The sequence below is a fragment of the Coenobita brevimanus genome, chromosome 69 (genome assembly GCF_032717465.1).
Source record: "Coenobita brevimanus isolate Jiangsu-jjx chromosome 69, ASM3271746v2, whole genome shotgun sequence".
NCBI classification, from domain to species: Eukaryota; Metazoa; Arthropoda; class Malacostraca; order Decapoda; family Coenobitidae; genus Coenobita; species Coenobita brevimanus.
The window spans coordinates 31,135,235-31,151,635 of record NC_137022.1 but is presented as its reverse complement, the minus strand read 5'-3'; the positions used below and the strand labels follow the sequence as shown (position 1 = coordinate 31,151,635).

Here is a 16,401-nt window from a genome sequence, read left to right as displayed (position 1 = left end):
TGGACTGCAGGCTGTAGTTGCACCTCTCTGTTTGTAATACCAGGCAGACACTGTACAATCCTGTATCATACTGTACAGCATGGTTTTAGAGCAAAGCAGGTAATTCACAACCAAATACAAATCAAATCAGATCAAATCAAATCAAGTGATGCCATGCTTTTTCTTCAGCAATCCCCATACTAGGCTTGTCCATGGTACAGCTGACTGTGAGCTAAACCAAGTGCCAAAACCAGCTATAGTAATTACTTCCCAACACTTACTGAAAGCTGCTGGGAAAATTCAAACTAAATTATATCAAATCATAGCAAAAGGACAATGTACATCTTACATCAAAACACATAAATAAGGCATATGCAGAACACAGTGACAAACTGTAATATGCCACTGAGTCAGTTAAATATATCTATACACAGGCCTCAGACATTACCTAACCGTGACAGGTCTAAAAGCTGTGGCACCATCACATAATTAACTTCTCAAAAAAGTGCCCAGTATGGTGAAGAGTACTGGTAGTCTTCTTTCAATCACTGGAATATATTCTGGAGACCATCTATAATACTGTATGTTAAATCTGTAATTTTCCATCCATCCATCATCCAATCTTGTACTAGCCCATCCACAGCAAAGGGGCCCATGGCTAGGCTATTCAGTTCCAACATTTAAGGCCTTGCTAACCCCTGTAAATTTTCTCTAACAAACAAGGCAGGATAGTACAATGACCATGAGGAAGCACTCTAAAACCAGCCACTAAATCAACCCCTTCAAAATCACGACAGTCCATTCAATACAGATCATCAGCAATCACATTTTTTTTCTCTGCAGAATTCAATTGTGGAGCAAATGAAGTCAGGGATTGTTTAGAAGTGTTTATGAGTGAGGTGAAGGGAAAGAGGGTGAAAAGTAGATGATGGATGTGATGGAGGGAGAGATGGAGAATGGGAGACTGAGGATGAGGTGAAGGAAGAAAGAATGTAAATGAGACCAAGAATGAGAGGTACCAATTAGGATGAATCCCACAGGTTCTGTGCTTTCGTTATCATGCATTTTTTTCACACACTAGGGTTGGTACCAATCATGTGCAATATCCAAGGGATCGCTGCATATACAGTGATCCCTTGGTTATCATACTCTTAGAGCATTTTCATTATCACTGTTAGATGAAAATCTGCAACCCTACCATAATCACATATTCTGACGTGCTAAAAATCTTTTTCGTGCACCCGAGATGGTTCCTGGCAACAAAGATGGTGCAAAATCTGTGGTTTCTGATGGCTTTGAGGGATTCACAGATGAAACCCTACTCAAAGAGTTAATCCCAGGTGATGGAGACCACTAACTCTCCATCCCCAGACTCATAATCCCATAACTCAAGTCCAGCTCAGGTCTCTGTATGGTACCTGTTTCTTCTTTATTATGCCTTTTTCATCATTTTCTACTAACTTAACCATGTTTCGGTGTGTGTCTGATACTTACCAAAGCAGTACTGTATGTATGTGTTTAGTGGGTTCAAATTGTTTCAACAGGGAAAATTTGGGTTTACGAGTGAGGTGCCCGGTACCAATTACGATATATCCAGTAGGTTCTGTGCTTTCATTACTGCCCACAAATCTGGCAGCTTTGTGTACAGGAAATGTTTCACACCTCTGAAATTTCACATGAAGCAACCGTTAATCTTCCGCCAAGACTGATCAACTCCATATCGTAACTGTGATTTGCTACCACAGTATGAAAAAAATAAAGACATGCAAAAATTCAGCAGCCTCCTCTCCTCCTCCTTCCTACGAATCTTTTAGAAAATTTTTGAGTAAGTATGATATGTTTTTGAAGGATTGAAAGGGATCTCATGTTTTATCATCATCATCATCATCACTAGCACCAGCACCAGCACCAGCACCAGTACCAGCACCAGTACTAGCACCACCATCACCATCACCATCACCACCACCACCACCACCATCACCACCGCCACCATCCATCCATTCCTCTTTCCCACCAAATGATGAGGTAAGGATGGGGCCACAAAGCAAGAAAAAAATTATCAGAGCTTGCATCTTATGTTGCCTCTCTTCTTCATCATCATCTAAACCTCCCTTCCTACCTAAGCAAGAGGTGAGGCAGGGTCCAGAGAGCAAGGAAAAAAGTATTCATGATTACAATCTGATTTCCTCAGGAAACAACAACAAATAATAGATGTAGAATCTACCTGTGTCTCTAGTCCTTCCTAGAAAAACAAATCCAAGTTACAAGTTGGAACAGACGTTAAATACTTCTGAGAATCCGAAGCCATGATCAGGTGTAACTTTAATTCCTTCAGCCCAATGGTGAATTTTCAATATCACTCTCACTCCCACCACACGATTTTATTTGGCTTGAGAGACTCCTCTTTGTGAAGAGGTTTCTCTATCTATCTATTACCATACATCTTGATCCTGTACGGGGTGGCCACAAACAAACTGCTTTCATGTTGCCCTGTCCTCTAATATTTAGCTGCCCTCCCTCCAATATACCTCTCCACTCCATCCTTCCATCTCATCCTTGATCTCTCCCTCACCCTCCACTTCACTCACATGCACTCTTCTAATCAGTCTCTCTTTCTATATTTTACGTATCCAGCCAGTCTCTCTGAAACTGAACAAAATCCTCTGGTGAACGCAGGAATTAAAGTAAAAAGTACATCATCAGTTTTTCTGAGAAATTAAAATCTCCATACAGGTGGCCCTCCACATTCGCCGATTCAACTTTCAGAGGTCTCACAGATTTGCGGACTGCCCCTCTGTGGAGAAAAGACTCCGTTCACAGCCACAAAGTGTAGCAGTGCAGATGCTCGTGGGTCATTTCACACCAAACCACCGCGCTCCTCTGTCTCTCCCTCAGTGCGTGTCCTGCCACTGTCACCGTCACTTCACTGTCTCTACGCTGCCACGCCAAACTTCCCGTTATTTCGTTATTGTACCCAATAATTGTGCTCTCACATGTTCATCTCATCACATCATCTCATCCAGTCACCCATCATCAGTAACTGCATGGCTAATCATCTTCAATGTCATGTTCATCACCATCATCATCACAAGCCATCAGAGTTCATCCGTCAAAACTTCCGGGACAGCGATGAGTTAACTCTGAATTTAACGGATATGGCTGTAAGAAGTTGAGGTAACTACGTAGCTAATGACTTGCCAACATTCACATGCATGTGTGTGAGATGCACTCAGTCCCGTGAGTTTGTGGAAATCACCAGGTACATATTTACCCTAACTTAGTACAGCCATACCCAATCAAAACTTATTTGTTATAAAACTTTTTTATACAGTTGGTCTGTAACTATTTGTGATATTTTATACTGCTTTCAGGTTCCAGATATGGTTTATTAGGTACACTATGTGCACACCTGCTCACAGCGGGTAATTTGCGGCTGTAGAGGCAATTACGGGAGGGTACACCAAACACTCGCGGAAATTCCACATTCACGGAGGTCTGTGTCCCCTAACCCCAGCGAATGTGGAGGGCCACCTGTACAGTAAAAGTCCTGTAATCCGAATGGCAGGGAACCAAGGGTCTTTCAGACTAGTGGTTTTTTCAGACTATTGGGAGGGACCTTTGAAAATATTGGAAATATGTACATGATCATTAAATAAACACCCAAATTTATATGGGTTATTGTTTTAGACACTGGAAATACAATACATAGAAGTGTAGATGAATAGTTGCAGGCAGGTACATCCAAGTCCAAGAGGAAGTCCAAGCCAGATAAATCCTTAGATAAAGCCCAGAAAATTTCCAAAAATTTTGCCTTCAAGAATTCAGAGTATTGGGAAATTCGGATTATTGGTGGTCAGACTGGAAGTCTTTTGTTGTAATACAAAATGGACAATGCATTCAAGATACTCAGCTTCAAGAAGATGCTGCATAATTAAAGGGATTTATATTGTAACTCTATACTTAAATGAATTTTCAGTATGAGGGTACATGTAGCTCAATGCCATGCTGTTCTCCAGGTGGCACAGACTTTGGAGCCCCCCTTCCTTAAAAATTTCTTCTGCAGCCTACACTTCAATATGCTCTCCATGTTACTAATGCAAACTATACCTATATTAAAATAACAAAAATAGTATACAAGAAAATACCAAGGTGTAATATGAAAGATAAATAATTTATGAAAAGGTACTACAACGCCACCTAGAATACAGCACTCAAACCTCTGCATATTTCACTTCCACGTTTTATTTCCATCGTCAAGGTTTTTTTTCATTAATTGTACAGGGTTTTTTACTTCTGTTGTCAATTTTTTTTTTTTACTTCCACTGCCAAGGACATTTTAGTTTACAGCCTCTTTTTTTTTTTACTTTAAATCATCATCAAGGTTTCTTTTACTTCCATTGTCAAGGTTTTTTTTTACATCTTGTCAAGTTTTTTCTTCCTTCCATTGTCAATTTTTTTTTTTTTTTACATCCATAGTTTTATTTTTACTTTCATATACTGTATCTCTCTCTCTCTCTCTCTCTCTCTCTCTCTCTCTCTCTCTCTCCAGGGTCAGGGCTTAAGGCTGGAGGGAATGTTCTGTACAGTCAGCAACTACAAAAGACTGTTCATTGCACCAGTGTCTGATCCAGTCTTATGCAATATCTACACGTGGGTTAGTGGCAAAAGCTTAGGGAATGGTGATGTTCAAATTGGGTATGACAGATGTGATCACTACTGTTGCTGCTGTCTGTGGCTCCAGGCTCATTTGGATGAGAACACAGTGGACTGCAAGAGGAAAATGCCCTTTTCCTGCAGTCAACCATCCTCCTTTTGATGACAAGGAGAGAAAAGAGGGATGTTTTTATTGATGCCATCACATGAAGGCACCCTCTCCATCCCTGGGATCACTACCAAGTAATTACCAGGAACTACGAAGGATGCTATGGTTATGGTGACAGCAGATGAAAAAGCAATGATGTGTGCCATACAAGAAGGGAACAATTAATATTATCATACCATATAAATAACTAAGACATCATTCCCACTAAAGTCACTAAGTTATGCTGTAGATAGTGCATTTATTTTAACATGACAAGATTCTTCACTCCTTTCAGCTCAGTTGCTGCTGTGGCTCAAAGCTCACTTGTACATGAACTCAGTGAACTGCAAGATAAACTTGTCCTTCTCCTGCAGTCCACCATCCTCCTTTGGGGAGATTGGTAGTGACCTGTGGGATTTTTGTATAACTGGGCAACAAAGCCACTCATTACATCAGTGCTACCATATTAAGGCATCGCTTTCCAGCTCTACTGATGGCCAAGTGTTGTCAGACTGGATGTCTAATCTGACTACTAAGCATGGAGGCTCACTTCTAAATCATAATTATGGCTTACTGACTAATGGAACCATGACTATGTATTCAAGTAATGGGAGCATCCCAGTTGCTTACAGTAAAAACAGAGCTACAGTATAATAACAATACACAATAGGTCAGCACTTGACCAACCTTCTCCAGTTTGCATCTTCAACCTCCAACTTCTCAAATGTATTGAGTGCAGAAATGTCAAAGGAAAGACAGTATTACATAAATTTCAGGATTCACAGCACTTCTTGCTAAGAGATACATTTTGCATTTTACACCTTAACATTCTCCTGCATGTTGTTTATATTGCTTTAATATCAACATTGCTTATATAACAGCACATGGGAAGATACTGAGGTGGAAAATGCAAAATAAATCCCTATACAATAGGTGTTATAAACTCTCTAAACCCACTTAGATTAGGAAGCCCCTCACTTTTCTTTTTTTAACTTTTTTTGACGGGTTATTTTTTGCATGCTTTTGGTATTTGCTAGTCTTTCACACCTACCACCTACATACAAACTATAAACATCATGCATTAAGTTTCAGCCCATAATTCAGCCTTATTTACTTATTTATTTTCTATTTTATTTTACTTTAATATTGTCTGACCAAATAAGGGAGAATCTTTTCTATGATTTTTGAGCCGTACATGATGTGTTTAGTTGTTTGTATAGAAGGAAAAGGGGTTTACTAAGTTGGCACTGTACATGTAGCTATGTAACTCTGACTACATCTGGACATCAACTGAGCTACCAAGGGGTTAAGGATTTTCATCAGTTTAGAATGAATGCACTATAGCCAATGATGCTACCAAGTGACCAGTGTTTATAATCATCAGTGTTTACCTGCATTGTATATGCCACTATGATGGGGGTCAAACCAAGGGGCAGGGCCAGAATGTTTAACAAGGCAATGGACACGAATATTTTCTCTGCAGTCAAGGGGCTGTCAGGGTTTACCAGGGAGTATGTGGTGAGGATGGCAAAGAGAACCTGTAATTATACCACAAAATAACACATGTTTTGGTGTAAATACAATCTGTTGTTGTTATATATGAACCCAATTGAGGTACCCTTCCCTTGCATCCAAAATCATCCTTTTACAGGCTAGGGAGGGTGCTGAGCAGTGTCATGTCTGTACTGTATTGCACTGAATAACCAAACAGTAAAGCCATCCTGTTATATCAGTGCCACCGTGTGAAGGCATTCCTCTCCAGTACCTATGAAACACTGACTATATCAGGCCATTCACCGAACTGAAAGGAATTGAAAGGAGATAGAGATCTTCATCAAACCAAACGTGCTACAATCAGTGCAACAACTCGGGCACCACTGTTCAACATCATCATCATCATCACCATTACTCTTTACCTGCACTGTATATGCCACTATGATGGGAGTCAAACCAAGGGGCATGCGCAGAATGTTTAGCAATGCAATGGACACAAAAATTTTCTAAGCAGTCAAGGGGCTTTCGAGGTTTACCAGGGAGTATGTGGTGAGGGAAACAAATACAACCTGTAACAGTAGTAATATTACAAAAAAAAACAGTTAATAAATAAATATTGTACAAACTTCCAAACCCAAACATCCAGAGTTCCAACATCCTTAACTTTCCAAATATTTTTTCTTGCTATACAGGGGTGTTGATATCACATGTCCTCATACAATGAATGCACACACGGTGACAAAGTTCTTCTGTGGCCATGAATACGAGCAGGTAATAAATTACTCATGCAAGGGACTTCATAGTATTTACTTTCACAGCAATTCAGACTATTTATTAAGATACTTGGTTTTCTCACAGTTATCGGCATGATTCCACTTTCCAAAATATTCCATTTACCATAAAGCCTGTGGAACAAACCATTTTGGATTTGAGAGTTTGTTATGCAGTTTAACCCCTAGGCTGCAAAGGCCCTAAACATTTCCTATGTCTGGGGCGGGAAACCCGGACTAAAAAATCGTGTTTTCATCATGTGTTCTGACCCACTTATACCTAATCAAACATAACAGTTTAGTTGGACAAACAGTTACTTCAACAAACAAGGGATGAGGCTATGGCACACCTAATGTCTGACTTGGCTCGTATCTCTGACTGGGGTAAAAATAATATGGTTGTTTTTAATGCATCTAAGATTCAGTTCTTACACCTATCAACCCGACAAAATCTTCCACAGGTATACCCACTAATGTTTAATAATATTCAGCTTAATCCTGCATCATCCTTGAACATGCTTGGGGTTTCATTTACTCGGGACTTATCTTGGAAAGATCATATTACATCTCTTGTAAAATCTGCTTCCAAGAGATTGGGTGTGCTAAGCTGACTCCACTCTTTCTTTATCCCTGCACAATTGTTGACTCTATACAGGGTCAACAGCATTCGGAGTGACTCTATCAGATACGTTATGTGTTAAGCTACAGAACGTGGTAAAAGTTTCTTGGTATAGGGTGAGGAAGGTGAGAAGTGTTAATATTGGAGGTGGGGTTATGAGGAGTAGACCGAGAAAGACATGGGACGAGGTCATTAAGTGTGACCTCAGGGTTAAGGGACTGAACAAGGAGGCTGCAATGGATTGTGCAGCGTGGAGAGCCGCCATTAGGTGACCAAGGCCGACACATGCAAGCATGTTGGAGCCTTTAAAAACGAAAACGTATATCTGATGGACCCTGGATTCTGTGGGCTTGAATGATGTGTGAACGGAAGTGTGGCCCAGTGAATTGGGCAAACTTAGGCTGTCTGGATGTTGCTACTCCTCACCCTGCCCTAGGGTGGGAAATAATAATAATAATAATAATCTATCTATCTATCTATTGCCAGACGCCTCAATCCCGTTTGGGGTGGCCACAAACAAATCGCCTCCAAGTCGCCCTGTCCCCCGCCATTTCACTGCCCTGCTCCCAACTCACCCCCCTCTCTCATATACCTCTCCACTCCATCCCTCCATCTCATCCTCGGCCTCCCCCTCCCTCTTCCCCCCTCCACCTCACTCACATACACTCTCTTCGTCAGTCTTTCACCCTCCATCCTCTCCACATGGCCAAACCACCTCAGTGTGTTCCTCCTAACGCTTCCTATCAGTCCACATCAACACCATAATAATAATATAATAATAGATGACTTTTTGTATCTCTAAAGTGCCAGTTCTCTTAAATTCACTATTGCGCAGAATAACATCAAGGCTATCGCATTTCAGTATATTTCAGGGTAGATGACCAGTCTACTTCCATGGATGGCATTACATGATAAAAAAAAAACTCCAGGTACCTCTTGGGAATCAAAGCTATGTAGGGCTGACACTCCAACTGGGTTGTTGTGACCACTAGATGTGAATTTTGCAAAAAGACTACAAGACCCACTGACATGTCATAAAAACATCCCCACTAATACCATCGGACCAATCCTAGCTGAGACAGACCTAGCATTTACTCAACATGAATGGTGGTTATTAAAGCCATGAGTGGCAACATGTGAAGGTGTGTGGCACAGGATTACACTACTCCCTTGTTAATATCATCACACCAGTCCTGAATGAGACAGCCCTAGCATTTATTCAACGAGGACGGGGGGTACGAGTGTCGAAGTAGTGAAATATGATGAAGAGTGACACAAAGGAGAACTGGGCATCAGGGAACAGGGTGTCAGGTCTCTGCCCACAGACAAATACATAAAGATAAATGAAGCATACTGTATGACAGAACCCTTGCATGTATTCAATATAGACAATGGGTGTTAGCACCAAAGTGGTGACATGTGGAGATGTATGGAAATAGGAAGACTTCTGGGCCTTGGTAACGGGCTATGAGGCCTACGCCCTGGGTTGTACACATATTAAAAAAATAAAAAATGCAAAATAAAAAGTAATAACAGTTTCCTCAATCATCACTATCACGATAATGACCATCATCAGCAGCAGCAGCAGCAGCATCTTCCTGACCTCCTTTTCCCCACCTAACGACTGGGTAAGGTAGAGTCCAGAAAACAAGGAAAAAGAAAGCATAATAGGATGAGAACCATTAAACTGAACACAGTCAAATCCCACAAATCAGAACAGTTATTACATAACTTACCGTCTAAAGTATTGCAAAAACAACAGAAGCTAAATTACACACTACATACTGTATACATAAGTACAAGATATACAGCACCAAGGGTTGCAATGATGGAGATTCCTGAAGTGGTCAGTCTGTTTTTAGCTGACAAAACTGGTCCACTTACACAGCTTGAATTGTAAGTTAAGACTGCATAAAAATTAATCGACTATAGTTATGGAGAAATGAGTTTCCTAGGTTACCAGTTAAATCAACGCTCCAATCTGACTAAATGTGGCCATTAACTGAATTACAATGGGTTAGGGATCCTATGTCAGATTCAAAATGCTACAACATACTGTACTACCTGTAAGTATCTTTTCTGTTATGCATTACAACTGATATCCATCTACTCTGGTATACAGTGGTAGTAAATGATAGTTCAGGTGACTGAACTTTACTTACTGATTTTAGACTTGGATTAGGCAAAAATGTCCCTCAAGGAACCCACTTTGGAAACCCCTTAAACATATCAACTTTGAATTCACATTATAATGTATTTGCATAACAACTGTGCAGTTAAGGATATGAGTTTAAACAATCTACAATCCTGGACGGTTCTGGAACAAGATACTGAAAGTGGGTACTGGCAGCATGCCATTTCATATGCTTGCATATTTTCACCCTGTCAGTTCAGCTGTTGGCATATACAAATTCTAACACACAAACACACCTATTACTACACTGACTTTTGCAAGCATCACTCTTCCCCATTCATACTTTACCAGCATAAGGAAGAATTAATTCTGGTTACTAGTCTCCTACTGAGGATGTCTGCTCCTGCACTGGATCTAATATGAACTGTTACAGACCTCTCTCTGGCTGGCTAAACATGGCATTGGTGCATTCACCATTGCAACCCTGAGTATCTCATTATGACAACAACCCTAGGGGTACCCACACATATTTTCATATCTGACCAACTCTGGACATACACTAGCAAGCCTTTTCCTTTGGTTCAGTAGTCCAATAAAAATATACACAGGAAACAAATAAAAGCCCAATATACAACAGAGAAGTATCCCCTAACAGTTAAAAATACCAGCTCAAGAATACTATAGAAATCACAACAAAGCTGGTAAGAATTACAGCAAAGGGAAACAGAGCCACAGAGCTTTTATCATATTTGCTAGATATAACAAAAAAATGTCAGTTTTCATCACTTAAAGAAGGTACAGTTGCAAGCACGTAGAAGAGAGAAAATCAAAATCTCGCAAGTACAATCAAATATAAAAGTCTGTTCAACTTTCCTGCCTCTTTTTCCTTGACAGATTCACAGACATGAGAATGTGACATACTAGCCAGATGTTTATATCACCATACATTTGTGAGTGATATGCATCTCTGTCCACTGTTTCAATCATGCAATTACAACCAGCGATGAGAAAGACAGGAGAGACGAATGGATTTTTGTACCAACTGTACCGTGCTTGGTCATTTCTGGCTGATGAGTCAGTGAGAGGATTGGGAGAGCGACAGCATTCTTAGCCCCACCTATTCTCATCTCCTAGCACTCCCCCACTCTCTCCACAGTCATGCACTTGCCAGAAATGGCCCAGAATCTGAATGTATGAGCTAACAGTGTATTATAACATATCGTTTATAAAGACACCAACATGCTCACATGCGTCTTGGAGCCTTTAAAAACAATACAATACAATGTGTTAGTTCATACTTGTTTCTGCTTTACATGCTCGCAAATATATGTGAACAAACGCCAAGAACCCATGTCTCACTTTAAGGATTCATATTAAAGACTAACCTATTCATGGTATACTCAACATTGGCTGTGACAGTATGTAGAAAAACATCAAGTTCAGAGGAGGGACCCATTTTATTCATTGTTTTGCCAAGTAGACTTCTTCAGGACTCCCTAAGGAAGCCTGCTTGGCAATCCATCCATCCATCCATCCATTAACCATCCAACCCTATGTTGCCCCATGAGGAGCATAGGATCTCGGGGCCAGGCAAGTTAGTGCTGACATTTAAGATGAGAGTGACCAGCCTCACTCACCTCTGAGTGGCATTACGTGAGCAGTAAGCCCCAACCACCCCTTGGATATAATCCTGCACAGGGTCAATCCAACTGAATCACCTTAATTACTCACTAAACCACCAGGTCCCATAATATGGTTATACAGTTACCACCCTGAGTAGTAACTGATTTCCTGGTGTACAGGAAACCATTTAGCTTGTTACTCAGTGTAGTCACCCGTAGGCAGAAGGAAGAGGAAAGAATGAAGGAAAGAATGAAGGAAAGAAAGACAGAAGAGGGAGTGTAAAGTCACCTGTAGGCAGGAGGAGAAGGAAAGAATGAAGGAAAGAAAGACAGAAGAGGAAGGAAGGAAGAGAGGAAAGGGCAGACACCCAAAGCAGCACTACACTGAGTGGATGGTGAGCGCCCCCACCTGCTTGGTGATACGCTGAATGACACAGGTCCCTTGTCTGCGCTTGGTGCTTTTCTACAAACAAAATTATTCAACTTTAGCAGTGTCGCTTTGCAATCACTCTTACCAACACCAACTCAAACTATGACACACCACCTGGCCACCACGAAGAACAAAAACTACAATAATTCCTCACTTAACAGTATACAGTAAACATTTCATAAAAATTGCCTTGTTCAGTGAGAATCTCCGTCAATGAGGTTATGCTCCAGCACGACTGATGATGATGTGTTTGTGTTACAGTATCACCAGGCTCATCTAGACATGAACCAGGTGGACCACAGGAAACTGGCCACATGTACTCAGTGCTCCCAGAGAAAGGCTATGATAAAAGACTCTCTGTGCTGTGATAGTGTAATGCATGAGGTGAGTGTGTTGATAGTGAAGCACATGAGGTGAGTAGGTCTGTTGTGGTGTGAAGGCATAGTGAGCTGTTTCTGACTCATATTTTGTACTGCAACTGAAATCACGTGAAGTGAGGAATTTTGCAATCACAGACATCCCAACACAGATATCGAATCCTGCAGCTGGAGCAGGTCAAAGGATAATTGAATCTTTTTACCTGGACAGCTGCTACAATGAGGAAAGGAAGCATGGTCATTGGCATCCTGAGAATGTTGAGCAGCGATATGGAGGTGAAGATCCTGTCCGCAGTCAGCACGTGTGAAGGGTCGCTCAGCACATATGTCATGAACATTACTAGCGTCACCTGAGCATCAAGCCCCCCCAAATCATCATCATTATCATCATCATGGTCTCTTTTAAACCACCAACACACAGAAAACCATCCCAACAATTCCCTGATCTTTTCTCCCGAGGATGAGCCACAGAAAAAACTATCATCAACATCATCCTCATCATCATACCAAACTACATACATCATTATATTTATCATTATCATCATCGATATTCCATTTACATTCAACCCCACATTACTCCACTTGAGGTGCAAGAGCAGATGGGACTAACATACTCATACACTGATGGGTAGATGACCAGTCTACGTACCCTGAAGGCATAACACGATGAAAACCTCCAGTAGCCTCTTAAAGATTAAATTATCATTTAAGGGTAGATGATCAACCTATTTCCCCAGATAATTCTGCATGATCAAAAACCTGCAACATTTATGGACAAATGACCAGCCAACTTCCCTAGATGATCTTACATGATCAAAAAACCTGCAACATTTAAGGGCTGATGACCAGTCTACATCCCCTGATGGTTTTACAGGATCAAAAAACTTCCAATCACCTCCTGGGGATTGAACTTAGGCAAGGGTGTCACTCTAACCACTAAACCTGTAATGAATTAAATACTGTATTTCATAAATCTGTATACAGTATACTGAAGCAAGTAAAAGATATGCAACACAGTAGGGGTATGCTGATCTGCAATACTCAGATTTCAAAATCTCTCTATCTCTATCATCATCATCATCACCATCATCATGATCTTTTTTCCCTAACTAAGAACAGGGTAAGGTTTTCTCTCTCTCTCCCTCTCTCTCTCTCTCTCTGTCACTGACCAGGAATGGTGTGCACGTCCAAATAAACGATGTCCCAGCATTAAGATAGGCTGCTTGCTTCAAAACTTTTATCTCCTTCGCTCGAACATCCAAAACCTGGGCTTCAAAAGATGGTTCCCATGCATAGAGTTTCAGAACCTGGGGAAAAAAAGTTCACCATCATCAAAATCATAATTACGATGCCTTCAAGTGGTGGTGCCAATATACCAGGTGGGTCCACTACAGGTATACAAATGTCACTCAACTCAGTTCCTATTCCTAATAAGGACAGTGGACTGCAGAAGGACAGTTTCAGCTTGCAGCTCCCTTCTGGGGGATACAGAGGGAGATAACCCATGAACCAAGACATGAAGGCACAGCCATTCCAAGGTGCAGTGAAACATACGGCTCCAGTATAATGCCAAAGTTTTAATTTTTCACACACTGTTTTGGGGAAGACTTGAATGACTTGAATATGGGTGCATCTGGAGCCTTTTCAACTGTTCACAACCCACTCCATGAATGCCTCAGTCACTATTTGGTACAACAGAAGGTCCACTAAATTTCAAAAATTCACCACAGCTACACCACGGTAAGATACTGGGCTGATTTTCTGCTCCATAATATCGATGCATACACTCTTTCATAAGCTATTCATAAAATTCATACATGATGAATAGTCCTGGTGGCAGCATTTGTGCCTTAAGTCCCACCTACAAAATATCCCCCAAATCCACGCTCTTTGCACATAAACTACAGTTGTTATACCCATTATAGTGGTCTTTGGAAAAAATAATACCACAAACCCTTGTCAAATCAAACCAATGGGCACATTCACAAACTCAAGAGTTGCCAGTTATTCATTTATATACTTTTTTTGAGTTTTATGCTGTCCCCTTTTTTTGACAAAGGCTAAGGCATAGCCCCTGAGTAGAGGACTTTAGTTTTGGAGAATGTAACACTTTATGATCAGATGCCCTTCCTGATGTCTACCAATGACCCCTGGGTGGACAAGAACCTCCAACCCTTTGGTCAGAGCGCTCTAACCCACTGAGCCATGGATGCTACAACCAGCTAGGTGATGGGAGGAAGAGGGAACAAGTGTTGTATGATGTACTGTAGTGGCCTTTACAAAGGCTTTCAAAGTCAGGGTATGTACTAAGGGGAACCAGGGGAGAAGTCCATTGTCCAGAAGGTTCCACTTTTTGGGCATGCCTTCGGCTCTATTATGGCAGATAATCGAGGGATTACTGTATTGTAAGCAGCAAAGCCACCTGGTGATATCAGTGCCACTGTACAAAAACATCCCTTCTAATCTTGTATGGGTGTCAAAAAATGTACATTTATAACATTTGTGACATGACTTACCTTAATTCCATTCAGTATCTCATTCATGAGTTTAACACGCTTGTCCTTGCTCTTCATCTGGCTAATCTGAAGTGTCTTGGTCTTGTTAGCAATTAGACCATTAATCGGGATCAGCACAACCATTACCACCACACCAGCCAGCACAGACACACCTGCAAACACAATATAACCAGTTAGGTAAGGTTAGCTTAGGAATCATATTCAACTTACATATACGATACATTTATGTGAAGCTACAGAACATGGTGAGTGTTTCTGGCGTATCTGATAGAGCCAGGATTCTGGGGGCTTGAATGATGAGTGAATGGCAGTGTGGCCCACTGGACTGGGCAAATTTGGGCATTCTGGACACTGCTACTCCCCTAAGGTGGGAAAAGAGGTTCGGATGATGGTGATGATGATGAATATACATATATATATATATATATCAAAGGATCAAAGAAATAGCAAATGAATACAGGGCCAAAGTAGGGGAGGAGTTTGAATCAGTGAATTGGATCTGGATAGCCTGTGGAATGTATACAGAGATTGCTTAGTTAGGAATGGTAAAGAGGTGTATGGTGTGGTAAGAGTAACAACAAAGAAGAAAGGTATAGCATAGTGGGATGAAGAGTAAAGCCACCGCGTGCCAGCTATTTTAAGCCCTATGGGTAGCCTCTGCGCCGGCCATTTCTCAACCTTTTTTTATTTTGGCTAAAATGATAGATTTTGATGTGAAAGCTGAAGCAGGGCAGTAGTACCCACCCACCCTCGCACCGACACACATGTACAGCAATCCACACCAAACACATATACACAAACAAGCATACTTGTGCCTTACCTAACTTGTCCCAAAGGAGGTAGAGAGCCAGTGCGATTTGCAACGGTGCAGACCACAGCATGTTGAAATAGGGCATAAGGTCCATGAATCGCTGGGCATCAACAGACATGAGGTTTACTATCTCACCCACTGTTGATTCCTTCCGGGCTGAGTTGGAGATCACCAGTGCCTGCCAATTCCAATGTTGCACAGATTAACCCCATCACTCATCGCTGTCGTTGTAGCCTCAAGTTCATCTGAATGTGAATCCAGTGGACTACAGGTCCATGGCACCCTTCTATAATCCACCACCCTACTCTTGGGGATAGGAACTAAGTTGTGGGGAACTGCATAACCAAACAGGTGAGCAACCCAGATATATCAGTACCACTGTGTGATAGCATCCCTCTCCAGCAATATAATTTTCATCAACTCCTTTTTATGTCCAGACTATTTCATTCAGCTTTAAAGAAACATTTTGTCCTGAAGAAGGTAGACATTGCCTTCATGTATACCTTTGCCAAAAGTCTCCAAAAAGCTGAATAATAACATTTGGAGGTAGCGAGAATAAACTGCACTTGTTTTTACTCTAACCTGGACTAAACTTTCCATGTTCAATACTGAGTTTATGTGACATGAGATTAAAACCAATATATGATGCGAGTAATGATGGAAAGCTATGGAAATGCTGAAGATCCAATTGTATTGTATTACTCTGCCAATGGGCTATGTGAAATTACCATCATCAAAACTCTCTGTATACAATACTAACCTTCTTACATGTGGCTGACATGGTGCCTGTCCACAAATGCATCATTACCACATACACCATTCTCATCATCCTAACTGAAACTTGCAGT

General features: G+C 41.1%; 1 protein-coding gene across 3 annotated transcripts in view; it reads right to left on the bottom strand.

The window, feature by feature from the left end:
- Positions 1 to 16,401, bottom strand: part of MRP (Multidrug-Resistance like Protein 1) — a 78,924-nt gene that overhangs the window by 45,865 nt on the left and 16,658 nt on the right. For 2 of the 3 annotated variants that reach the window (XM_080277250.1, XM_080277252.1), the window contains exons 9-12: positions 15,563 to 15,731; positions 14,743 to 14,894; positions 13,396 to 13,533; positions 6,172 to 6,318 (exon numbers count right to left, since the gene is read on the bottom strand). In XM_080277250.1, coding sequence (XP_080133376.1) covers positions 6,172 to 6,318; positions 13,396 to 13,533; positions 14,743 to 14,894; positions 15,563 to 15,731 — 606 coding nt within the window. The remainder of the gene's footprint in view (positions 1 to 6,171; positions 6,319 to 13,395; positions 13,534 to 14,742; positions 14,895 to 15,562; positions 15,732 to 16,401) is intronic. The other variant, XM_080277251.1, reaches the window with a different exon arrangement.